This window comes from Ranitomeya imitator, chromosome 6 (assembly GCF_032444005.1).
Source record: "Ranitomeya imitator isolate aRanImi1 chromosome 6, aRanImi1.pri, whole genome shotgun sequence".
Lineage (NCBI taxonomy): Eukaryota > Metazoa > Chordata > Amphibia > Anura > Dendrobatidae > Ranitomeya > Ranitomeya imitator.
Window position 1 is genome coordinate 500560204 of NC_091287.1, and position 18828 is coordinate 500579031.

An 18828-nucleotide genomic window follows, 5' to 3' on the forward strand; every position below is an offset into this window, starting at 1 on the left:
CGTTGGGTGGGCCGGAGCAGACGTTGGGAGGGCCGGAGCAGACGTTGGGAGGGCCGGAGCAGACGTTGGGAGGGCCGGAGCAGACGTTGGGAGGGCCGGAGCAGACGTTGGGAGGGCCGGAGCAGACGTTGGGTGGGCCGGAGCAGACGTTGGGTGGGCCGGAGCAGACGTTGGGAGGGCCGGAGCAGACGTTGGGTGGGCCGGAGCAGACGTTGGGTGGGCCGGAGCAGACGTTGGGTGGGCCGGAGCAGACGTTGGGTGGGCCGGAGCAGACGTTGGGAGGGCCGGAGCAGACGTTGGGAGGGCCGGAGCAGACGTTGGGAGGGCCGGAGCAGACGTTGGGAGGGCCGGAGCAGACGTTGGGAGGGCCGGAGCAGACGTTGGGAGGGCCGGAGCAGACGTTGGGAGGGCCGGAGCAGACGTTGGGAGGGCCGGAGCAGACGTTGGGAGGGCCGGAGCAGACGTTGGGAGGGCCGGAGCAGACGTTGGGAGGGCCGGAGCAGACGTTGGGAGGGCCGGAGCAGACGTTGGGAGGGCCGGAGCAGACGTTGGGAGGGCCGGACAAGACGTTGGGAGGGCCGGAGCAGACGTTGGGAGGGCCGGAGCAGATGTGCTGTCACACAAAACTTATTTAATGGGACATTATGGTCGTCAATGCCCGGTCACAGGTCTCCAGGCCTAAACCAAGAGACAAGTGTGCATAAAGGAGACTGTTTTCCGAAGACAGTGAGGCCAGCCATTGTGGACAGACAGTAAAGTATGGTGGTGTATCGCACAGGTGCAGGACACCTTCCAACAATGTGCACGACCCGATGGGCATCGGCCGACGCCAGATCACCTCAGATAGCAATCGTACGAGAATATCGGATGTGAGAACGAGCCTTTAGGGATTAAAGGGAACCTGTCAGCAGGATTGTGCACAGTAACCTACAGACAGCGTCAGGTCGGCGACATTATACTGATTAAACGAACATCTTGGTGAATGAAATCCGTCTTGTGGTTGTTCTTTAATCTTTATTTTCCGTTTTGAGGTAATGATAAGCTCCTCAGGCGGGCTCGGTGTATGTGTGCTCTGATTATATACCCATAATGCAGACCGCTGACATGTCGCTGATGCCTCACTGTTCTGTCCACTAGTTTGCATAATGATTATCTGTCCATACGTTAAAAAAACCTTCTGCAGGCAGGTGCTGGCCGAGGCAGCTGCTCTGCAGCAGAATCGCATGTTTTATGTGCCAATAATACATTTTATTCATGTTATTCACATGATTATGCTGCAGAGCAGGAGCCATGGCTGGTTCCTACCTGCAGAAGGTTTTTTTTTTTTTACCGTATGTACAGATATTCATTATGCAAACTAGGGTGCAGGTCAGTGAGGGATCAGCGACCTGTCAGCAGCCATACTGATGAATACCTAATCAAAGAACAACATGAAGACCCCCGACAGGCCGCCCCGCAGCACGGGCATATCATTAGCTCAAAACTGAAAATAAAGATTACAGAACCACAAGACGGATTTCATCACCAGGTATCATTGTAATCAGTATAACAGCGCCAACCTGACACTGTGTGTAGGTTACTGTGCACAATCCCGCTGACAGGTTCCATTTAAAGCCAGAGGCTGCAGCCTTCTTATAAACACCAAATCATCCGCGTCATATATACACATCTATTCCATTTTACTGGCAGTACAGTGTAAATTTTCATGAGGACAGTGATGATAAAAAAAAGTTTAAAAAAAAATCCGAAGCGTACATGTTGCCATCAGGATCTCTGTAGGGCAGCCTCAGGCTTTAGGCCTGTAACTTCAAACAGTGAACATAAAAGAAGAAAAAAAACTCAGGTGGGAGCTATACTTTCAACAAACTGTGTATAAATCAACAGTACATGGGAATATTCTTATGCCGCTTAGGAGCCACTTCATTCCCTGCCTCCTAATTCTATCATACACTCGGGGGGGGGGGGGGGGGGGGGACGGACGACATTGACCGACTGAGTCAGATTGCACCTCTTATTATAATCTACAGAGAGGTTGAGTGAGAGAACAGAAGAGATTTGCTAGAAAGCTTTGCAGTGTTTTATTTCATTCCAGAGCTGGATTCACATCTACACTGCTCAGTAGTGTTATATAATGTCCTCCATACTGCCGCTTCTGTCTGTGTAATGTGTGGGAAAGACATCAGAGCAGCTCAGAGTCAATTTTAAGAGCCAACAGAGGGAAAAACTGGTAAAAATGCAGAATACTCATAATGGCCTGAGATCATTTTAGTCCTCATGAATACAGCTTATTCTGAAAAGTTACAGTTAGCGTTTAAAAGTTGACAAAAAAAAAATGAAGTCAGAGAGTACTAGAGGAGGAATCTGTTCAGGATCCTCTTCTTTTGACCAAAATGGAGAGAAATTATAAAGAGTAACTTTCTCTGAAGGACCCGTCCTCCATCACAAACACAACCCACTGATTTGAATGGACACCATGCAATGCTTAATTTTCCCACTGGAGGCACTGCAGGAAAACTGGACACTCTCGGGTGGACTGCAGAAGCAGAACCATGTGACACCCATCTATCAAACATGGGTGTCCAAAGCAGAGAACCCTTTGAAGCATTACATGGGTTTGTTAAATTTTTAATAGGGTCTTCAGAGGTACTCACTACAACATAGGGAGGTGAGCAGTGCGGAGGACACCACGCCTATAGATACATGTCAGGACCCATGAGTGAACGATCGGCAGGCATGGTCTACCTGTCATATTTCATAAGAAATTATGCTGAAGTGAGTAGCGTCGGAGAACCACTTTATGAACCCTGTTGAGGTCTGATGTGTCCCAGGCTTGCTGAGATCAATACCAGAAGGAACCTCACAGTGGGATACATCCCCCCAATGACCACACACCCAAGGCGCAAAGTCTATAAGTTACTATACTCCGGCAGGTCCCTCCTCAACCTCAACACCTTCAACTTCTCAACTTTAATTTTAGCTTTCAGCAATTCCTCTTCTAGCTGCTGCCTCCTCTTCAAGCATTCCCTCTTCTCCTTAATGTAGAGTCCATATTGCTTCTGGTTGTGTACGATGATCTGATGCTCTTTTTTAACCAACTGCAATGTCTCTGGACTGCAAGCGCAGGTCGTCCGCAGACGCGAGCAGTTCTGGCTGAAGCATTCTTCTATCCTGGGCAGCGGTGGAGACATGGACAAGTTCATATCCACGGAGGAGAGGGAAGGAGACATTGATCTCTCCAAGTTGTGTTCAAAATCCAGATCCTCGGCGTCGTTGGAGGCCGCCTCTGGTCGCGGAGGCACGAGTAAAGATGGAGGCGGCTTCACATCGTCTTGTTGCTCCAGCTCCACGGTGACTGCAGAGATGTGATCCGGTAACGGCGGCGGCAAGAGGTTGATCGTCGATTCTAGCTTTGTAGACTTCACTTCACTGAAATGAAAGGCAGAGAATTCAGTGTCTGCAATATTATAACAGCAAAACATTGCATCTAGCTCCGGTAACACTGACCAATGTGATTAATGGGGCTGCCTTGTTAGACACAATCCCCTGTACAAGGTACGAGCTGCTGATTCTGCAGAAGTATCAAGTGGCTATCACATATAAGGAAGACTCAAGAGCAACTCTCCACTTTGGCTCATCCAGAGTGGGTGGTCTACAGCAGTAGGCCCTCCTGAATGGCCTCCACATGCACAGGGTGTACCAAAAAGAGTTGTCGTCATGAGACAACCCTTTTAAAAGTTTTTTTCCACCACTAATATTGATGAGCTCTGCAAAAGTCAGCAAAACCCGCCAATTTTGCAGATGGTCGGCCAATGTGCATGGGGTCTTCTGACTCTTCCCGACAAATGAAGAGGAGCCGAGCACTATGTATGGGAGATACAGGTGGCGGCCAAACGTTGGGTCAGCCAACAGCAATCACATGAGTATGCGGCCTGCCAAGAAGAACCCATGGCTGCTGTTTTTTTGGCACAAGGTTAGGAGGAGACTGGGTTTTTATAAAGCTGGGAAATTTGCATCACCTGGCCTTTCCTAACTATGATAGTTAACAAGCCATAACCCTAACAGACTAATTAAGGTCTGAAGCCTCGGTCAAAGTCACCTGACCGCACAAATTTCCAAGGCAGGCCAAACATTTGCATTGGCCTATTTTCCGTTTTGCAATTTTTAAAATATAAAAAATGATATATACATTTGTTTTTTTCTTGCCTAAAATACAAGGGAAATGTGCCATCTTTAACTTTAGGCCTGTTAGAGATCATTTCATCCTTAACTGTTCACAATAACAGTAATTTTGACAAGGGGTGCGAGGACTTTTACATGCCACTGTATTAGATGTTTAGGATGTGTCAGAGGTGTCTACTGTGACAACCCCCTTATGTCAGCTGAATCCACTGTCCGTGATGTGTGTGGGGACCTCTGAATCTCCACTGATGACCAGGGAGCTGAGGGATTTACTGTCCATGTTGTGTGTGGGGACCTCCGAATCTCCACTGATGACCGGGGAGTTGAGGGATTCACTGTCCGTGATGTGTGTGGGGACCTCTGAATCTCCACTGATGACCAGGGAGCTGAGGGATTCACTGTCCGTGATGTGTGTGGGGACCTCTGAATCTCCACTGATGACCGGGGAGCTGAGGGATTCACTGTCCGTGATGTGTGTGGGGACCTCTGAATCTCCACTGATGACCGGGGAGCTGAGGGATTCACTGTCCATGATGTGTGTGGGGACCTCTGAATCTCCACTGATGACCGGGGAGCTGAGGGATTCACTGTCCGTGATGTGTGTGGGGACCTCTGAATCTCCACTGATGACCGGGGAGCTGAGGGATTCACTGTCCGTGATGTGTGTGGGGACCTCTGAATCTCCACTGATGACAGGGGAGCTGAGGGATTCACTGTCCATGATGTGTGTGGGGGACCTCCGAATCTCCACTGATGACCGGGGAGTTGAGGGATTCACTGACCGTGATGTGTGTGGGGACCTCCAAATCTCCACTGATGACAGGGGAGTTGAGGGATTCACTGCCTGTGATGTGTGTGGGGGACCTCCGAATCTCCACTGATGACCGGGAAGTTGAGGGATTCACTGCCTGTGATGTGTGTGGGGACCTCCGAATCTCCACTGATGACCGGGGAGTTGAGGGATTCACTGCCTGTGATGTGTGTGGGGGACCTCCGAATCTCCACTGATGACCGGGAAGTTGAGGGATTCACTGCCTGTGATGTGTGTGGGGACCTCCGAATCTCCACTGATGACCGGGGAGTTGATGGATTCACTGCCCGTGATGTGTGTGGGGACCTCCGAATCTCCACTGATGACCAGGGAGCTGAGGGATTCACTGCCTGTGATGTGTGTGGGGACCTCCGAATCTCCACTGATGACCGGGGAGTTGATGGATTCACTGCCCGTGATGTGTGTGGGGACCTCCGAATCTCCACTGATGACCAGGGAGCTGAGGGATTCACTGCCCGTGATGTGTGTGAGGACCTCCGAATCTCCACTGATGACCGGGGAGTTGAGGGATTGGGCGTTTCTATTTCAGCATGCTCGATCCTTTTGTTCTCAGGAGACAATTCAACGCCAAATGTGTTTAGCGGTGGCTTGTTCTTCATGTTAAAATCACCCTTTCTAACCCACCGCGAGTCAGCACTGGACCTGGGAAAGGTTAGAAAAGAACAGTTTGTTTTTGTTTGTTTTTTTAAAACAATCTGCAGCCAAGGAACAAAAGTTTTTCGGAACTGAAAAATCCCTTTAATGCAAATTGGCACTCATAAGCCAGAGATCTTTAATGTGTGTGTTTTAGGAGGGTACAAAACAATGTTTGTTTTTATAATCTAGGGTTTATTTGGAACAAAAGTGTCAAAACTAAACTGGCAGTGAAAGGGTTAAACTAAGGTGTACGCAGCAGCGCGCACACCTCAATATGCCCATACGGCAGGCGTCCTGTGTGTGTTTTATGCTTTTCCAGGTAGAAGAGGATAACTGCACATAATCCGGAGCAGCGACTGCCGCGGACCCCCCTGTTCTACCCCCATCCCCTAATAGCAGCTGTGACTGGCAGCGGCCCACAGGAGCGCTGGGATTGGCCTACTCCCCCAGCTTTATATCCTAGGACTGGAATTTCAGGTTTGGCCTGGCTCCTGGGATCTGCAGCTCCATTCTGCTGAGTGCAGCTTTTCGGCCACCATGGCACCTCTTAACCCTTTCTGCTCAGTCTTCGTTTGCACGTCGACAGTACAAGCTTTGTATAGGGAACAGAAGTGGCCGCTGTCCTGAATTAGCCCCCCACTATAACGCCGGTGCCAAACCTACGCAGAGATGGAAGCCGGAGGGGCAGTCGTCCAGCTCTGCAGCGCCCCCCATAGCCAATCTGCCTAACGTAGTGACAGGACCACGTCGGCTGTCTGAGGCAGATTAGACGTTCAGGAACTTGGAGAAGTTGGGTGAAGCCTTTCTTTAGCAATCACACCGCTGCAATGCGCAGTATCTCTTTGTGTTGTGTATTAGGACGTCGCCCCCTTATGGCTGCACATAGCGCTGCCGCTACACTGGAGAAGTGACTGCGCCATCGCTGCCCCTATACTTGTGCCATGACTTCACCATCTGTACCCAGTATTAGAGAAACATAGCTGCTTTCTTCCAGGAACAGCGCCACACCTGTCATTGGGTTGTGTCTGGTACTGCAGCTTAGTCTCACTCAATAGACCCCGACTGCAATAGCAGAGATGCCCCATGGACAGGTGTGTATTTGGTCGTGTTATTCCATCTTTTAAATCCCTTTAGGATGGAAAGGCAGGTATTTTTTTTTTTAACCAAAGCCAGAAATCATTCAGAAGGATTGGCGAGTTATGAGGGAACGACCATTTCTCCTCCCTGCTGGATCTACTTTGGCTCAAAAACTTCCAAAACTGCTTGACCAATAAGAGATTGTCCAAGATTATAGAAATATGGCTGCTTTCTCCAGAAAACAGCGCCACCCCTGTGCTCAGGCTGTGTATAGTGTGAAGCTCTGCCTCATTCTCTTGGATAGAGCCGAGCCGCAGTACCACACGCAACCTCTGGACAAGTGTGGCGCTATTTCAGAAAGCAATCAGCCAAGCTGTCCTAAGTGTGCGGCTGAAGATACCGCAACCCACAGGGAGACATGGGGCACATCAACTGGCTGCATCCCAGCACTGAATGACCCCTTAAAGGGAACCTGTCACCCCGTTTTTTCAGATTGAGCTATAAATACTGTTAAATAGCGCCTGCGCTGTGTGTTACTATAGTGTATGTAGTGTACCCTGATTCCCCATGTATGCTGAGAAATACATTACCAAAGTCGCCGTTTTCGCCTGTCAATCAGGCTGGTCTGGTCAGGTGGGCGTGTTCACAGCGCTCTTTTCTTCCCCAGCTTTCCGTTGGTGGCGTAGTGGTGTGCGCATGTCCAAGGTCCGAATTCCCTGCGCCCACGTGAAGACACAGCGCGCGATCTGCGCTGTCATCCCTTGCATCAGTGGGGGCGGCCATCTTCCTGGGGCCGCGCGTGCGCAGATGGAATGCTCTGCCGCACGGGGCTTCAGGAAAATGGCCGCGGGATGCCGCGTGTGCGCACAAGAGATCGCGGCGGCCATTTTCCCAAAGCCGAGTTTGCATCTCGGCTTTGGGAAAATGGCCGCCGCGATCTCTAATGCGCACGCGTGGCATCCCGCGGCCATTTTCCTGAAGCCCCGTGCGGCAGAGCATTCCATCTGCGCACGCGCGGCCCCAGGAAGATGGCCGCCCCCACCGATGCAAGGGATGACAGCGCAGATCGCGCGCTGTGTCTTCACGTGGGCGCAGGGAATTCGGACCTTGGACATGCGCACACCACTACGCCACCAACGGAAAGCTGGGGAACAAAAGAGCGATGTCACCACGCCCACCTGACCAGACCAGCCTGATTGACAGGCGAAAACGGCGACTTTGGTAATGTATTTCTCAGCATACATGGGGAATCAGGGTACACTACATACACTATAGTAACACACAGCGCAGGCCCTATTTAACAGTATTTATAGCTCAATCTGAAAAAACGGGGTGACAGGTTCCCTTTAAGGAGCTCTCTGAATATGTGTGGAGCCTGGGGCGCAGAGTGAAGCCCCTCTATAAGGCTGCAGTGAGGTCACATATGTGCAGCCCCTCTACCAGGCCGCAGTGAGGTCACATATGTGCAGCCCCTCTACCAGGCCACAGTGAGGTCACATATGTGCAGCCCCTCTACCAGGCCACAGTGAGGTCACATATGTGCAGCCCCTCTACCAGGCCACAGTGAGGTCACATGTGCAGCCCCTCTACCAGGCCACAGTGAGGTCACATGTGCAGCCCCTCTACCAGGCCAGTGGTCACGTGTCACTGTCAGAGACTGGCTGCCGTAGTCACGTGACAGCAGACCCAGAGCGGTGATCACGTGCCCGCTCCCTGCTCCTCTCGGGCTCCCCCTGGCGGGCCTCCCCGGCGTTGCTGCGCACTTACTTGGCGGAGCCGTTGACGACGTTGCCGAACTGCGGGATGATGTCCAGCAGGCGCTTGGTGGCCTCGGTCAGGGTGCTGTCGGCGCCGGCCTTGCTCTGCAGCAGCAGCTCCTGCTTGCCGTGCTCCTTCAGCCGCTTGTAGAGGGTGCGCAGGCCCTGCGGGGTGCGGGGCGGCCTCCCGGGGCCCATGGCGTTGTACTTGTCGGCGATGATCTCCCAGCAGTTGTTCTTCTCGATGATGACGGAGTGCTTGTTGGTGTGCTCCTCCAGCACGCCGATGTACGGCCGCACCAGCTCCAGCAGGTCCAGCTTTTCAAACACCGTGAAGTTGCACGATCGCGCCTTCATGGCTAGGCCGCGCTGCACACAGCGCACACGCAGGCTTAACTCGGTTAGTCCCGCTCAGGCCTACGCCTACAGGGGGAGGAGAGTTTATTACAAGGCCTCCGGCTTAAGCCGGCCCGGGTGCAGGAAGTCAGGCCTGGCCGCCATGTGGCCCCTGTGCCGGGCTGTGGCCCCGCTGCTGACACTCGGGGCCCGGGCACACATTGCCCCCCGTCACTTAGTAACTCAGGTGAGAAGCCGGCGATGGAAACGTGCCCGCAGCGCCGCCCGGCGCACACTCCCCTGCCGGGGCCCCGCCGTCTGGGTGCTGGCTTTGCCTCATTTGCATAATACGAGTCCTGCAGCCAATCAGGCGCTCGGACACTTAGGTCACGCCCAAGGCTCAGACTGCGCCGTAAGCTGGGCCTCGCCGGCTGTGCGCGCCCCGGGGGATTGTGGGGCGGACATGGCCATAGCAACCAGAGAGCGCAACGTGCGGACAGCGGGCTGATAACAGAGAACACCACGTGTAGCCACTATTCATTACACAGTGTGTAAAGTGACATGCAGAAGCCTAGAACTCTAGCGCCACCTGATGGAAGTAACCAGCCTACACGTCAGTATGACTCTGGCGCCATAACGTTTAGGATAAAAGCCAAACCAGACACTCCGTTTGCAGACATGAGGTTTCGGGGGTGTTGCCCCTCATCAGTGCAAAGCAACAGATGTGAATTGGCCTGTGACTGGGGTCTGAGGGGGAGCTTCTGCTTATGGAGCGTGACAGCTTAGGGTAAGGAGACTTATAGGCCATGTAATGTTCTGGGACAGAGGGAGGAGCCCTGCCTGGCCTATAAGGCTCTGTGCACGCAGATTTTGGAGCTCTGTGGATTTGAGAAATCCGCAGGTAAAAGGCACTGCGTTTTACTTGCGGATTTTGCGCGGATTCCACCTGCGGTTTTACACCTGCGGATTCCTATTGTGGAACAGGTGTAAATCCGCACAAAGAATTGACATGCTGCGAAAGGTAACCCACAGTGTTTCCGCGCGTTTTTTCCCCCGCATCATGCGCACTGCGGATTGCGGTTTCCATAGGTTTACATTGTACTGTAAACTCAGGGAAAACTGCTGCGGATCCGCAGCAAAATCCGCAACGTGTGCACATAGCCTAAAGTCTCCTTACACTGCGATGTCACTCTCCATTTATTTTGTAGATTTTTAAGTTAGGGAATGGGAAAATAAGATAAGTATAAAGTTCACCATTTACACTTTTTTTGTAGTTCTATGGGACTTCAGCCTGGAATCGCTTGATCTCAGGTACAATTCACAGCAACCATGTCAAGGTGAACAAATGTGGTGACGTACGGCGCACTTAAGAGGTAGCAGGTGGGCGTCATGTGTGTGACACAGCCGGCACCCACTGTGTGCTCAGCTCCAAACAAGCGCTGGACGAATACAGTGAACTCCGCACGGGCAACATGAGGAAGAGGGGAGATCAATGGAAATGGATGAGAACCACATGGCGGGCAGGGAAAGAGCTTATTGGGTGCCAGCAGAGGAAAGTGCGAGGAGGTAGGACCAGGAGAGGTGGTAAGGGGTTTCCTCATCTTATAAAAGTAACGGCATAATACCACGGCACGCCAATGACTTATGGTCATGGAGGTCCTACCACAGATCCAGAGCATGAAGATCACAGAGACCCTACTGGTCACTTGACTGCTGGGAACTGCAATAAGATCTAATCTCTCCAAGGCGCCAGATTCGTAGTTTTATTCCTATTGTCCAAAGTGCATCATCTTAGCAATGTTTCGGCCAATAAATGGCCTTTTTCAGGGATCTACACTTGTCACATTCTCCGCAGGGCGCCATATTGCAGAGGAAGACCTGAATGGTGGAGCAGCACTACACCAGCTCCATCATTGTCTCCTTCACTCTTGAACCCATACGGTCATTAAGTTATGGCGTACCCCAATACTGTTCCTCCACGGTAGGTGATGGAGAAGAACCCTTTATAGAGCGGGGCTGCTGACTTAGCTACTCCGCTTATCTGGACTGCAGACCCCCACACTTCCTATATTTCACGGTAGGTGATGGAGAAGAACCCTTTATAGAGTGGGGGCTGCTGACTTAGCTACTCCGCTTATCTGGACTGCAGACCCCCACACTTCCTATATTTCACAGTAGGTGATGAAGAAGAACCCTTTATAGAGTGGGGGCTGCTGACTTAGCTACTCCGCTTATCTGGACTGCAGACCCCCACACTTCCTATATTTCACAGTAGGTGATGAAGAAGAACCCTTTATAGAGCGGGGCCCGCTGACTTCGCTACTCCGCTTACCTGGACTGTAGACCCCCACACTTCCTATATTTCACGGTAGGTGATGGAGAAGAACCCTTTATAGAGCGCGGGCTGCTGACTTAGCTACTCCGCTTACCTGGACTGTAGACCCCCACACTTCCCATATTTCACAGTAGGTGATGGAGAAGAACCCTTTATAGAGCGCGGGCTGCTGACTTAGCTACTCCGCTTATCTGGACTGTAGACCCCCACACTTCCTATATTTCACGGTAGGTGATGGAGAAGAACCCTTTATAGAGCGGGGGCTGCTGACTTAGCTACTCCGCTTACCTGGACTGGAGACCCCCACACTTCCCATATTTCACAGTAGGTGATGGAGAAGAACCCTTTATAGAGCGCGGGCTGCTGACTTAGCTACTCCGCTTATCTGGACTGTAGACCCCCACACTTCCTATATTTCACGGTAGGTGATGGAGAAGAACCCTTTATAGAGCGGGGGCTGCTGACTTAGCTACTCCGCTTACCTGGACTGGAGACCCCCACACTTCCCATATTTCACGGTAGATGATGGAGAAGAACCCTTTATAGAGCGGGGCTGCTGACTTAGCTACTCCGCTTATCTGGACTGTAGACCCCCACACTTCCCATATTTCACAGTAGGTGATGGAGAAGAACCCTTTATAGAGCGGGGGCTGCTGACTTAGCTACTCCGCTTACCTGGACTGGAGACCCCCACACTTCCCATATTTCACAGTAGGTGATGGAGAAGAACCCTTTATAGAGCGCGGGCTGCTGACTTAGCTACTCCGCTTATCTGGACTGTAGACCCCCACACTTCCTATATTTCACGGTAGGTGATGGAGAAGAACCCTTTATAGAGCGGGGGCTGCTGACTTAGCTACTCCGCTTACCTGGACTGGAGACCCCCACACTTCCCATATTTCACGGTAGATGATGGAGAAGAACCCTTTATAGAGCGGGGCTGCTGACTTAGCTACTCCGCTTATCTGGACTGTAGACCCCCACACTTCCCATATTTCACAGTAGGTGATGGAGAAGAACCCTTTATAGAGCAGGGCTGCTGACTTAGCTACTCCGCTTACCTGGACTGCAGACCCCCACACTTCCTATATTTCACAGTAGGTGATGAAGAAGAACCCTTTATAGAGCAGGGCTGCTGACTTAGCTACTCCGCTTATCTGGACTGTAGACCCCCACACTTCCCATATTTCACAGTAGGTGATGGAGAAGAACCCTTTATAGAGCAGGGCTGCTGACTTAGCTACTCCGCTTATCTGGACTGTAGACCCCCACACTTCCCATATTTCACAGTAGGTGATGGAGAAGAACCCTTTATAGAGCGGGGCTGCTGACTTAGCTACTCCGCTTACCTGGACTGCAGACCCCCACACTTCCCATATTGTACCAAAGTGCTGCAACACTTCAGTGACTGAAAACCCCTGCAGGCTTCGTTCCCATAATGAGCATTTGGTGAGGTTTTGATCGTGCAGATTTTCTGCACCTATTATGTAAATTAGGTGCCTTGAGGGGTTTCTTTTTTGCATTGCGAAATTGTCTCTTTTTGGTCTGTCAAGTTTTAAATAAAGCTGCTTTGTTTTTAATACTTCCTAGTATTTGGCTTTGACAAAACTTTATTGATCCAGTCATATGCGGGTTACATGCTTTCTACTGCGGATTTTCCACATCTAGTGGAAGTCTATGAGGAAATTCGGCACATAAGAATCAGTGTACCCACAAGAGAAATTGACACGTTGTGGATTTCAAAAATGCATCGCAGGGCAGATTAGCCCAGGTTCACATTGCGATAGTGCAGTCCGTTCAACGCATGCGTTAAATGGACAGCGCAACGCAAGCGCCTTTTAAAGATCGCATTATGCGATCGCACTAGCGCAGATGCTCCATCTGTGCTAGGGTGAAGGACCCGAAACTGCTGCAGCCCGCGTCCGAGGGTCCGTCACAGAATGACGGCACATCGCTAACGCATGCCGATTATGACATGCGTTAGCGATGCACTACATAATGGCAGTTAATGGGTGCGCTAACGCATCCGTTACATAGCGTTAGTGCCGTTATGTAATGGATGCCATCAGCGTATTGCCATTAATGCAATGTGAACCCAGCCTTACACAGCGGGCAGGAGATTTATAGAGATCCCATGCACGTTGCTGGAACTATAAGATGCTGCGTTTTTGAGCAGTGAAAATACAAAAGAACGAACAATCCCGCTGTTTGAAACCACCTTAATCCCTTCACGACATAGGACATATATATACGGCACATGTCATGTCCTTGACTTTGATGCAGGATCCGACGCTGAGCCCGCATCTTTCCCTGCATACATGACAGCTGATTTAAACAGCCACCATGTGCCTTTAACAGCCGTGGGTGGATCGGAGCACCACTCGTAGGAGTTAACCACTTAAATCCCGCTATCTATCTCTGACAGCGGGATTTAAAACTTACCGGCCATCAGCGCCTCATTCATCCTGCCCAACAGCGCCTATGTGACGTGATTGCAGAAAACCCGTGTCTGTCATTACGATCCTCTTGTGAATGCCAGCTTGCAGCCGACGTTCGAAGGATATCATGATTCTAGCTATACATAGCAGCTATGTCACAAGAAAAAGGAGGATGGAGGGCACCAATGTCAATGAACCTGGGGTCACCTATAGCAAGTAAGAAGCGCTCCTGCACATGAAACAAGAAAAAGACAGGCTAGATAAAGTGGGATCACCAGACAAAATAAGAAAATATAAATCCATTATTGACGCAAACCAAACATACAAGTTAAAAACAATGAAAAAGTCAAAAACATGACTCAAAACATGATCATCCACAATAGGGTGATCAGCCCAGTCCGGCAAACTAGTTAAGAAATTCAATCATTAATCAATATGACCTACACCAAAAAGAATAATTTAAGTAATGTATGGACCTCTCCTGATGAGTATAATGTAAAACATCCTCAAGGCCAAATCATCTAGTCTACATGAATAATGATCAGATAATGGTGATTAATAATTCCACTGCTAACAGGTGTTCAAATGAGACCTGTAATAATAACTTACAGAGGTAAGTATAAAATGTACACACAACACCATTTATAAGTGTTCTGCATTGTGAGTTAGTAGTACAGACTAATTAAGCAAATACTGAGCACATCTGAAAGCAAACTGGAGAGGACGACAACAAATAAGGAGAGAAAGACCGTACCAATAACTAGCACATAATGATGCCAATGGCGTATGTCGAGAATGAATAATCTTATATATAATTGCCTAGAATACTACTTCCTGCAATTTGTGCCAACTTCCGTGGCTTTGTCCGGAGCTAATGTCCGGAGCTAATGTCCGGAGCTAATGTCCGGAGCTAATGTCCGGAGATAATGTCCGGAGATAATGTCCGGAGATAATGTCCGGAGATAATGTCCGGAGCTAATGTCCGGAGCTAATGTCCGGAGATAAGTGACGTCAACAGTGTCCAGTGTCTGATTGGTTGCCGCCTGGTGCGAGCGACCAATCAGAAACGTGCCGTACTGTGACACACTCCGCCCGCCATTTTGGTGTGATTTTTGAATTTTTACCTTACAGCAAGTTTCTACTGCGTGGAGGCGGGCCCAGTGACGTTGCTCTTCAAGCTCCTGCCGAATTTCAAGTATATATGGATTCTAGACTCCCGATTCTTTAGAATCGGGCTGCCATCTAGTATCATAATAATAGCATAATAGCCTAGGTCAAAAGCAGGTATATGCACTGGACAGAGCAATATGCCCGTGTCGCCACCAGCATGTGGCTTCATCAGGGGCCTATGAAGCAAAGTCTATAGCATGCATCTTAAATACACAATTGAATGAATAAAGAAAAGGATTAGCTGTGGAAGTCTTGCCGGCAGTCATAGTTGGCAAAACAAGTACGGGCACATGTGATGAAGAATGAAGGCCGGAAATAGATATTGCCAGCCAAACGGAAATTATGCAACAAGAACAGAAAGGGATCATTGCGCAAGCGTATCCGTATCACTGGGAGCATGCGTACACAGATCTATCACCATGCATTACCGGCGCATGCACTGAAAGTGAAAGCCGAAAGTCAGCTGTTGCCAGCCGAGCAGAAATCTAATATATAAAGCTGAATGTGTGTGTGTGTGTGTGTGTGTGTGTGTATGTATGTCCGGGATTGGCATCTGCACAGTCGCAGCTACAGCCACAAAATTTTGCACAGTCACACGTCTGGACCCCGAGAGCGTCATAGGCTATGTTGTGAGGCAAAATTTTAACCCCGCGCGTTCCAATTCACCAAACAATTTTGCCCCTATCTACATAATGGGGAAAAGTGAAAGGAAAAGTGTTGGAGGCAAATTGACAGCTGCCAGATGTGAACAAGGGGGACTTAAAGAATGAGAGCGATGGCGCCAAAGAGTATATACCGTACAGTTGCTAAGGTGGGGGCCCAACATGGGATACTCACCACACACGGGGATATGAACACACACACTACCACGTGCTTGAACACATATACCACCCTCAGCACACATTTCACCACACATACACCAACCTCGCCACATAAAAGTCGAAACACAAAAGTCGCCGCTCAAAACTCGCCACGCGCAAAACTCGCCACATGCAAAAACTAGGCTCACGCAAAACTCGCCACAAGTCCAAAACTCACCTCATGGAAAACTCGCCACACGCAAAACTTGCACATGCGGAAAAATTGCCACATGTACAAAAGTTGCAACACATGCAAAAGTTGCCTCACACAAAACTTGCACATACTCAAAATACACCACACATAAAACTCGCCACGCGCAAAACTCGCCATGCGCAAAACTTGCTGCACACAACTTGCAACACTAACCTGTCACATGCAACTCGACACACAAAAAGTTGCTACACGCATGTTGCCACACGCAACTCAACACACACAACTTGACAAACGAAACTCGCCCTTAACCCCTTTCTGCCAGCTGACGGAATAGTACGTCAGCTGGCAGATCCCCTGCTTTGAGGTGGGCTCCGGCGGCGCCACCCTGTGGTCGGCGTTCAAAGCAACCTTGCATTTCTGCTACATAGAGGTGATCTGTACTTCAGCTCTATGTAGCAGAGCCGATCGAGTTATGCATGCTTCTAGCCTCCTGTGGAGGCTATTGAAGCATGCCAAAATAAAAAAAATAAAAAAAGTGATTAACCCCTTTACCCCCAAGGGTGGTTTGCACGTTAATGACCGGGCCAATTTTTACAATTCTGACCACTGTCCCTTTATGAGGTTATAACTCTGGAACGATTCAATGGATCCTGGTGATTCTGACATTGTTTTCTCGTGACATATTGTACTTCATGACAATGGTAAAAATTATTTGATAGTACCTGCGTTTATTTGTGAAAAAAACGGAAATTTGGCGAAAATTATGAAAATTTCGCAATTTTCCAACTTTGAATTTTTATGCAATTAAATCACAGAGATATGTCACACAAAATACTTAATAAGTAACATTTCCCACATGTCTACTTTACATCAGCACAATTTTGGAACCAAAATTTTTTTTTGTTAGGGAGTTATAAGGGTTAAAAGTTGACCAGCAATTTCTCATTTCTACAACACCATTTTATTTTAGGGACCACATCTCATTTGAAGTCATTTTGAGGGGTCTATATGATAGAAAATACCCAAGTGTGACACCATTCTAAAAACTACACCCCTCAAGGTGCTCAAAACCATATTCAAGAAGTTTATTAACCCTTCTGGTGCTTCACAGGAATTTTTTGAATGTTTAAATAAAAATGAACATTTAACTTTTTTTCACAAAAAATTTAATTCAGCTCCAATTTGTTTTATTTTACCAAGGGTAACAGGAGAAAATGGACCCCAAACATTGTTGTACAATTTGTCCTGAGTATGCCAATACCCCACATGTGGGGGTAAACCACTGTTTGGGCGCATGGCAGAGCTCGGAAGCGAAGGAGTGCCATTTGACTTTTCAATGCAAAATTGACTGGAATTGAGATGGGACGCCATGTTTCGTTTGGAGAGCCCCTGATGTGGCTAAACATTGAAACCCCCCACAAGTGACACCATTTTGGAAAGTAGACCCCCTAAGGAACTTATCTAGAGGTGTGGTGAGCACTTTGACCCAACAAGTGCTTCACAGAAGTTTATAATGTAGAACCGTAAAAATAAAAAATCATATTTTTTCACAAAAATTATCTTTTTGCCCCCAATTTTTTATTTTCCCAAGGGTAAGAGAAGAAATTGGACCCCAAAAGTTGTTGTACAATTTGTCCTGAGTACGCGGATACCCCATATGTGGGGGTAAACCACTGTTTGGGTGGATGGGAGAGCTCGGAAGGGAAGGAGCGCCGTTTGACTTTTCAAAGCAAAATTGACAGGAATTGAGATGGGACGCCATGTTGCGTTTGAAGAGCCACTGATGTGCCTAAACATTGAAACCCCCCACAAATGACACCATTTTGGAAAGTAGACCCCCTAAGGAACTTATCTAGAGGTGTGGTGAGCACTTTGACCCACCAAGTGCTTCACAGAAGTTTATAATGCAGAGCCGTAAAAATAAAACAACATTTTTTTCCCACAAAAATTATTTTTTTAGCCCCCAGTTTTGTATTTTCCTGAGGGTAACAGGAGAAATTGGACCCCAAAATTTGTTGCCCAATTTGTCCTGAGTGCGATGATACACCATATGTGGGGGGAACCACTGTTTGGGCACATGGGAGGGCTCAGAAGGGAAGGAGTGCCATTTGAATGCAGACTTAGATGGAATGGTCTGCAGGTGTCACATTGCGTTTGCAGAGCCCCTAATGTACCTAAACAGTAGAAACCCCCCACAAGTGACACCATTTTGGAAAGTAGACCCCCTTAGGAACTTATCTAGATGTGTGCTGAGCGCTTTGACCCACCAAGGGCTTCACAGAAGTTTATAATGGAGAGCCGTAAAAATAAAACAAAAATTTTTTCCCACAAAAATTATTTTTTAGCCCCCAGTTTTGTATTTTTCCGAGGGTAAAAGGAGAAATTCGACCCCACAATTTGTTGTCCAATTTGTCCTGAGTGCGCTGATACCCCATATGTGGGGGGGAACCACTGTTTGGGCGCATGGGAGGGCTCAGAAGGGAAGGAGGTCCATTTGGAATGAGGACTTAGATGGAATGGTCTGCAGGTGTCACATTGCATTTGCAGAGCCCCTAATGTACCTAAACAGTAGAAACCTCCCACAAGTGACACCATTTTGGAAACTAGACCCCCTAAGGAACTCATCTAGATGTGTTGTGATAGCTTTGAACCCCCAAGTGTTTCACTACAGTTTGTAACGCAGAGCCGTGAAAATTAAAAAAAAAAATCTTTCCCCCCAAAATTATTTTTTAGCCCCCAGTTTTGTATTTTCCCGAGGGTAAGAGGAGAAATTCGACCCCAAAAGTTGTTGTCCAATTTGTCCTGAGTACGCTGATACCCCGTATGTTGGGGGAAACCAACGTTTGAGCGCATGGCAGAGCTCGGAAGGGAAGGAGCGCCATTTGGAATGCAGACTTAGATGGAATGGTCTGCAGGTGTCACATTGCATTTGCAGAGCCCCTAATGTACCTAAACAGTAGAAACCTCCCACAAGTGACACCATTCTGGAAACTAGACCCCCTAAGGAACTCATCTAGATGTGTTGTGATAGCTTTGAACCCCCAAGTGTTTCAC

At 49.0% G+C, this 18828-nt stretch overlaps 2 protein-coding genes across 2 annotated transcripts in view; both read right to left on the reverse strand.

The window, feature by feature from the left end:
* The window catches only part of RAD54B (RAD54 homolog B), a 91335-nt gene that overhangs the window by 48640 nt on the left and 23867 nt on the right, over window positions 1-18828 (reverse strand). The gene's annotated exons all lie outside the window — the stretch shown is intronic.
* Window positions 386-9154, reverse strand: FSBP (fibrinogen silencer binding protein). The gene is made up of 2 exons (XM_069731711.1): window positions 8492-9154; window positions 386-3426 (listed from the first exon to the last, which is right to left on the reverse strand). The coding sequence occupies exons 1-2, from the start codon at window positions 8836-8838 to the stop codon at window positions 2907-2909; spliced, it is 867 nt and encodes a 288-aa protein (XP_069587812.1). The 5' UTR covers window positions 8839-9154; the 3' UTR covers window positions 386-2906.